Source organism: Nesoenas mayeri (genome assembly GCF_963082525.1).
Source record: "Nesoenas mayeri genome assembly, chromosome: 23".
Taxonomy (NCBI): Eukaryota; Metazoa; Chordata; class Aves; order Columbiformes; family Columbidae; genus Nesoenas; species Nesoenas mayeri.
In genome coordinates, this window is record NC_137574.1 from 2,825,389 (window position 1) to 2,833,402 (window position 8,014).

At 57.7% G+C, this 8,014-nt stretch overlaps 1 protein-coding gene across 1 annotated transcript; it reads left to right on the forward strand.

Annotated features, from left to right (window-relative positions):
• Positions 1-249: 249 nt before the first annotated feature.
• On the forward strand, positions 250-7,272 carry PPM1J (protein phosphatase, Mg2+/Mn2+ dependent 1J; the record flags this gene model as incomplete). The annotated part of the gene is made up of 10 exons (XM_080358307.1): positions 250-500; positions 1,810-1,936; positions 2,442-2,750; positions 3,273-3,385; positions 4,398-4,482; positions 5,959-6,077; positions 6,248-6,311; positions 6,493-6,600; positions 6,727-6,878; positions 7,125-7,272. 10 exons carry the CDS (start codon positions 250-252, stop codon positions 7,270-7,272), a joined length of 1,476 nt encoding a protein of 491 aa, XP_080214433.1.
• Positions 7,273-8,014: the final 742 nt, after the last annotated feature.

Consider the following 8,014-nt stretch of genomic DNA (forward strand, 5'->3'; position numbering starts at 1 on the left):
TGAGAGCGGAGAGTTCCCCCCGGAGCTCCGGGCTGCGTTTGGGGTGACCCCTTTCAAGGGCTCTCCCTTCTCCTGGGCTGGGAACCGGGTGGCTTGTGCACCGAATAACTTCGGGGCGACACTTTGAGCTGCCCCCCCGACGGTTCCCCCGCCGCTTCCCTTCCCGTTCCCTCCTAGGGGGGAGCGGGGCGGGCCGTGGGGCGGAGCGGCGGGCCCAGCGGGGCTGGGCTGGGCTTAGCTGGGCTGGCCATGCTGCCGCGGGTGCGCGCCGCCGTAGCGCAGCTGGTGGCGGGGCTGGGAGCGGGGGCGGGCGGGCAGCCCCCCGCGGAGCCCCGGGGCGGCGGGGACGGGGGGTCGCCGGTGGGGGCTTCCTTCTGCCGGCCGGCCTTCCTCCAGCTCACCCCCGACGAGCTCCGCCGCGCCGACGACCAGGCGGGCCGGGCGGTGCAGAGCCCCCGCGACGGCCGCCGCCGCTTGCCCTGGAGCACCGGCTACGCCGAGTGAGCGGGACCGGGGGGGTCAGGGCGGGGGTGCCGTCGGGGCCGGGGCTGGACGCGCTCTGGCTGGGTCTTTGCAGCCCGGAGTGGGGGGTGGTGGTGGAACTGGCAGCGTTTGCACCACTGTGGGATCCTCGGGAGCTAAACTGGGTCGCAGGCAGGGCGGTGAGCGGTGAGCTGCGGCTGGTTCTGCAGATGGGTAGATCGCTCTGTAAATGCCTGCTGATGGCAGAGCCGGCAGCGCGGGTTTGTGCTCTTACCCATCCCTGAGGGTTTCAGGCTCTTCTGGTTTTTTTTGTTTGTTTGTTTTTTGCGCGTATGTGCATAATACCCAGTGTTGCTGATGGGGAACTGACACTGAGGGGTGAAGGAACTGCTGCGGTTCTCCTTGAATTCCGGGAGGAGGGAATTGAAGCTGCCTGGGGAGCAGGACCTGATTGCGACTTCCCTTTCGAGGGCCCGATTCTCTTCTTTCACTCTCTGTTAGTCCCATCCTTTACTGAAGGCAAGCTGTGAAGGTCAGGCTTTGAAGGCCACCTTTGCTGCTCAGTGCTGTCAGTCCACTTCTGGATCCCTTGCTCAGGCTGATGTCCCCAGTATTCTAGGGAGATTTTTGAGATGTTAGTTTGCCCCAGGATATACTGGGGTAGGAGTACCCGGAACAAAACCCACCCTCTGTTCAGCAGTAAGACTTCTCTTTTGTCTCCTTATACTTCTGTCTGTAAACCGCTTGAAAAGTACACGTGGAAAAACCTCATCTTGTTGTGCATGGTGACAGCTTCCTCCTGTGAGCGGGTTTTGCACTCTGGTCCTGAAATGTGCTGTGCCAGCAGAGGCTGTGAAAAGCTCATGTGAATCTTTTTTACAAAAGTTCTGCTGGTTTCATCTTCATTGTTTTCTCTCCTTCCCTGAGGCACCTGTTCCCTCTGAGAGATGATGGGACACAGATGAGGCTGAGATCTCTTTGCTGGGTGTCCAAGGGTCCTGGCTGGGGCTATGTGTTGAGGCTGGTGCAGGAGTTCAGACAGTTGCTGTGTTTAGGACTTGCAGTAAAAAGCCAACAGATTTTCTGGTTGACTCCCTTGGTGGGTACCTGGATGGTTGTGCTCCCCCAGACCTGGCTGTGCTGGTGGGAGTGAGCACTGACCCCAGATCAACCTCTGCAACTGGTCTGGGACATCTCACTTGCAAAGAGCATCCCTGGGGACAAAGGGGCACAAATGGGGGATGCAGGGGTGAGGTGCTGCAGGGTGGACTTTGTTGGAGCACAGTGTGAAAGAAGTAGCCTTTATATTTTGTTTCTTCTCGGCAGGGTGATAAATGCGGGGAAGAGCCAGCACAATGAGGATCAGGCGTGCTGTGAGGTGGTGTTTGTGGAGAGGAAACCCAGCCCGAGGGGCTGGCTGCCATCCAGGGAAGGCAGCGGGGAGCTGAATGGGGTGAGAACTGGGGATACAACAAGGAGGATGCCTTGTGGCAGGACATGAGATGGGGCACGCGGTGATGTTTGCCCACCGCTGTTTCCTCAGCAATTCCCTTGGTTCCTGGGCTAGCTGTGGCCATTGTCCCTGCTGGACCACACCAGGGCTGGCTGGCTAGGAGGCTGCTGGCCCGCGTGCCCCAGAGGGCTGCAGAGGTGGCTGCTGCACCGGCCTTGTCGTGCCTCCCCTTTGGAGGAGCCGGCTGCCAGAGACGTGCTGCTGGCAGCACGAGGTGCCTGACACAGCGCTGGGCTGGAGCCAGGGACCAGCCTGGCTGTCTGTCCAGTCTGTTGTGTCCAGACACTCTTGATCAGCTGCCACATCGCTCCTGCCTGTGCTGGGACCTGCAAGCTGGAGGCAAAGCCCTGTGCTGCAGTTCTCAGCTGGTGACCCCAGCTGCTCTGAATTCCCATCCCATCTGCTTCCTCCCAGGCTCACTTAACCTTCCATTCTCTCTCTGCAGGACAGGAAGGGTTTTTATTTCCACTACTGGGCCTTGTTTGATGGCCACGCGGGCAGCGGCGCTGCTGTCATGGCATCCAAGAGGCTCCATCTGCACATCTGTGAGCAGCTCCGGGACCTCGTGGACGTCCTGCAAGACCCCTCCCCACCTCCCATCTGCCTCCCGCACAACGCGGAGCCGAGCCGGGTGTCCCTTGCAGAGTATGACGGGGAGGTCCCCAATGATGCTGCGCCACGGTTTCACCTGGAGAAAGCAGTTTCTCACGAGAGCCTGGTGATTGGTGCCATTGAGAATGCCTTTAAGAACATGGTGAGTCCCTGCCTGCAAGGACACACAGGTGTCCCCTGGGAACATCTCTTGCTGTCTGTGTCTGTGTTGGCTTGTCCCTGCTGGTAAAAGGCAGCCCTGCAGTGAGGAGGGGGGTCTTGGAGAGGGCACTGCATTGCTCTCCTGTGTTTTGGGGTTCAGGACACAGAGGCTTTGGGCTCTGGACCTGTGCAGGTGCAGAGAGCTTCATGGCACTTCGTTCCAACAATCTCAGTTGCTCCCCTCCTATCTTGCTCTTTCCTTCCTGCTCTGCTGCCCTGGTGAAACCATGTCCCCTGTTACCCTGCAGGGGTAACCTTGGTCCTGTAGCTGTCTCTGGGCTACATGGGGAGAGGTGCTGGGGCCCCATCTGGCTGCTGCTCCCCATCTGGATCAAGAGCTTGGCTTATTCAGCAGCCGAGGTGCTGCTGGAGCAGCCAGGCGCTATTTTGGGCTGTTGTAGCTTTGCTTGCTGGCATGGGGCCACCTGCCCTCCCTGCCTGGAGCTGCTCTCTGTCTCCCCAGGATGACCAGATCGAGCGGGAGCGGGTGTCCCAGCGCCTGGCTGGGGGCTGCTGTGCCCTGGCTGCCATCTACCTCATGGGCAAGTTCTACGTGGCCAACGCCGGTGACAGCAGGTACAGCCCTGCCAGGCACCCCCTGCCTTTCGCCTGGTAATCGGGGGGCACCCCGGTAGAGCAGGGTGGTGCTGGGGACACAGCTGGTGAGGAGCACCTGAAGCTGGGCTGTCCTGGGGAGGCCAGAGTCCCCCCTGCCTGCACACCCTGGGGTCAGCGTGCCCTGCCATGATCCCTGTGTTTGCCTGCTGCAGAGAGACGGCTGCAGAATCACCTCCCAAAACCGGGGGTTTCTCTCCCTGGCAGTGTCCTGTCTCCTTGCCAGATGGCTCTGGATCATGCGCTGGCCTGGGCTGCAACCCAGTGAATATTGCCCTCAGCAAGGCTTTCAAAACAGAAAACGTGCAAGAGGTCATTTTAGGACACACTTCATATTGGCGAACTATTTCAGGAGAAGGACATGCAAATCTATGTGCAGACAAGTCCCAGGGGAGCCCTAGGATTTTGACTGATTGATGCATTTCCTTGGGTGTATTAATGCATTTGCAGCAGGTGTGGCACCTGTGTTGGAGATCCTCAGTCCCCCCATGACCTCTAGAAACATCTCATAATTAGACTTTTTTTAACACAACGATCAGTCGGAGCAGCCCCTGCAGCGAGCGTGGTGCTGGTGTGTGCTGGGCACTCACAGCCGCATCCTGCTGTTGGCCATTTCTGCCTATCCCATGTGCAGCCTCCCTCTAAAGGAGGGTTTGATACCTTTGTGCTGCTCATTTTCTAACCATCTCCTGTCCTTTTGGTTTGCTCTGCTTCATTCCCCTCTGCCCCATGCTTCTCTTCCATTTTTCTCTTCCTCCCTGCCCCTATCCCGTGCAGGAGGGAGCTGTGCCCTGCCTGCTTGGGGGCTAGAGGGGGGGTTTAGCTGCAGCAAAGCCATTAAACAGCCCCCCACCTTGCGGCAGGGAATGGGTTTTACAGCCTGAGCAGGGAATTGGCCCCGTAGAGCTGGGCTTAGCTCCCCCACCATGTCTCCTTTCCTCTTCTAATCTCATCCTTCCATGTTTCATTGCAGGGCCATTATCATCCGTAACGGGGAAATCATTCCAATGTCCAGGGAGTTTACTCCAGAGACAGAGAGGCAGAGGCTGCAGTTTTTAGTAAGAAAGACCTTTATTCTAACTTAATTCTTGCCGAGCCACCTCCCAGCCCCTTTTGATGGCGCTTGTCCATCCCAGCCAGCTTGCTGGGTTGAGGAGGGACTCTGGGACATGGAGACCTGCCCTGGCTCACTGGTGTGCGGGCATCTTGTGGCTTGTGGAGCCCCAATTTGCTGTGGGGTCAGTGTGAGGGGCTGTGCCTGGCCAGGACCTGGGGATCCCAGGCTCTTGGCCTGGGGCTGGTTTGCTCCATCGTGTCCTGCTCCATGGCTCTGCTCCCTCTCACGGTCGAAGGAGCTGCAGAGCTCACACCAAGCTCTGATTTCTTCCCCGGCTGCTCCCTGGAGACACGGAGCACTGACGTGTGCCAGCAGGTTTCTAGTTTTTCTTCCTGAAAGCTCTCCCTCTCCTGCCTGGCCTGGACAACCCCCCCTGTGCCACATAGGGAGACTTTTTAAGGTCATAAAGACCTCTCTGATGGCAGCGCAGAGGAGAGACGTTTGTGTTGGAGGAGGTCTTGCTGGATGCGATTTTCTGGCTTGCAACGTACTTGGAAAAACACCGAGGTGCTTTTTTTTTTTCCCTTGAGTCTATTTTTGAATGACCGAGAGGAGGAAACTGCTGCGAGTGGGATCCTCTCCAGCCGCTGCGCTGGGCAGGGCGCAGGCAGGGGGCCAGGCACATGCTTGCTCTGCTGCACGGTGCCCACGCCGTGGTCAGGATCCCCCCTGGAGTGGGATGGGGCTCTCTGTGCCTCTGCATTAAACCCTGCCCTGTTTCCCAGGGTTCTCCTCCTTTCTTTCAGCTCTTTCTTCCTCCACCTGCATTTTCCTACTCTCCCTGTTCCCCGTCCCCTGCACGCTGTGCAGCAGGAGGCTCTGGGGCTGCTGGTGCTGTCCTGGGAAGGGCTCAGTGCTGCTTCTCATCTTTCATCACAGTTTCTGAAAAGACCCTCTTGTTCCTTTCCTTGGACAAGTGCTGTGCTGAGCCTGGGGTCCCGGGAAGTGGCTCGAACTCCTCCTGAGCAAATTCCAGATTCTCCCTTTCAGAGATCCTTATTTCCCAAAACTCTCCGTACAAAAGCATCACCTTTGTGCTGGGTGTTGGTGAGGCTCTCACCAGCTCTTGTCCCCCCTCTGGATGTAGCACAGATGGGTGGTTTGGAGCTGCTTTACTACCACCTGTTTGAGGTGGTATCAGCTGATCATATAATCATAGAACGGTTTGGGTGGGAAAGGACCTTCAAAGCTCATCCAGTCCAACCTCTGCTATGAGCAGGGACATCTCAGCCAGCTCAGGTTGCTCAGAGCCCCATCCAGCCTGGCCTTCTATGTTGTTCCCATTGTGAAATGCTGTAGCCGAGGCCCTGGCAGGCTGGTGGGTCTCCTACTGTGGTGCCTGGTGAGGTGTTGCGGGCACTGCTGCTGGGATCCCGCTCTCCCAGCCCTGTGGCTGAGCCACCGCGTCTCCCCGCAGGCGTTCCTGAAACCCGAGCTGCTGGGGAAGGAGTTCACCCACCTCGAGTTCCCCCGCAGGATCCAGCCCAAGGAGCTGGGGAAGAAGATGCTGTACAGAGACCAAAACATGAATGGCTGGTAACAGTCCCTCATCCCCCAGCAGGCTCTGTGCCCAGGGTCCCAGCTCCAGCCTCCTGTGGGACAGGGGCTGTGTCACGCTGGGTGCCCCTGGGATGCTGTGTCCTGAGTGGGCAGGTGCTGGAAGCCTTCACCTGCTGATACCTTGTCTCTGGCTTATTTTTAACCAGGGCTTACAAAAAGATAGAAGAGGATGACCTGAAGTTTCCACTTATCTATGGGGAAGGCAAAAAGGTGAAGTGCTGTGGTGGGAGCTGTGTGGGGGTCGCTTCTCGCCTGTGCTTGCCGAGCTGAGGGTTTCCAGCTTGTTTTTGCTATTTGCTGTTGCTGTTCCAATGCTACAGCTTCTCAACTGGGAATGGAGGTGGAGATGAAGCAGCTTAAAAGCTTTCTTTTGATTTTTGCTGTTCTCCAGGCTCGGGTGATGGCCACGATTGGGGTCACACGGGGCTTGGGAGACCATGACCTCAAGGTGTTCAGCTCCAACATCCACATCAAGCCTTTCCTGTCCTGTTTCCCCGAGGTGAGCCTGGCTGCTCTGTGCCCAGGGGTTCCTGTGACAGCTGGAGCCCGGTCGGGGTGACCAGATCCATGGTGGCATGGACCTCCTCTGCCCCTCACTGTCACATCTTGCCCTATTGCTTGCCAGGTGAGGGTTTACGACCTCACGCAGTACGAGCACTGCCCTGATGATGTTCTGGTCTTGGGGACTGATGGGCTCTGGGATGTCACCAATGACAAGGAGGTGGCTGGTGTGGTGATGGAGGTGCTGACAAGCTACGAGCCCAATGACCCATGCAGGTGAGCTGAAAGCAGGTGGGGGATGAGTGTGTCCTGCTCTATAACATCGTCCTTGCTCCTTGGAGCAGTGTTGTGGCCACATGTCCCTTAAGGCTGGTGCTGGTGTGATGCTCCCCTGGATGTGTCTGAGCTCAGATCTCTCTAAGAGACCCTTCCCTGCACTTCTAGCTCCTCCAGGGACCGCAGCATGCATCAGGGGATCTGGGTGCTCTGGGATCACTGCTGAGCTGCTGCATCTGTCCCCAGGTACACCATGGTGGCCCAGGAGCTGGTGGTGCGGTCCAGGGGGGTGCTGAAGGAGCGGGGCTGGCGACTGGCCAATGACAAGCTGGGCTCTGGCGACGACATTTCCGTCTTTGTGATCCCTCTGGGTGGCCCAGGCAACTACACGTGATGCCCAAAGACCCCAGGGCAGAGGGGCTCACCTTGCCTGGCTGGAGAGGAGCAGGATGCCGCTGCTGCCTTGGGGCCACCTCTCCTGTGAGCACTTGCTTCCTGAACTGACTGTGAGAAGACTAAGAAACCTGGAGCATCCATCTCTACCTGCTGCATCCCAGCCCTGGGTGGAGATGGAAAGGCATCAACCAGAGAGCAGGGACTGGGTTTGAAGGGTGGTTTTTTTTTAATGCTGCCACATTTTTCCTTGCTGTGAAAAGCCCCAAATCTTTCCTGGCTTCTTGGTGTGTCCTTTGCACCTCATCCCAGGCTTGAGTGTGCTGGTTCTAAGGATGTGTGATGGTCGTTGTGCTGGCGGGACACTGGTACCTGGAGAAATGTGACCTTGCTGCTGCAGTCATCTCCCCCTGCTCTGTGACACTTGCACCAGTGACACTGGCCCCTCACACCTTGGTCCCAGCTGTGTACCTTGTTCTAGTCTGTGGTTTGGGGCAGCGCTTGGTCACTGTGCACACTGAGAGCCCCTGGGCAGGAATGAGCTATTACACTGGCTGTGCTACGGGTTCTTCCCCCACCCCTCTTCATGCCTTGGATCACTGCTGTGTTTCTGGAGCCAATTATTTATTATTAAGTGGAGAGCTGAGCTGGAAAAATGTCTAAATCCTTCCTTGGTGTGGGGAGTCTGTATGAATATGTGTCTATATTTTTGAGTGGTTCTAAGTTGGCCACTGCTGAGCAGC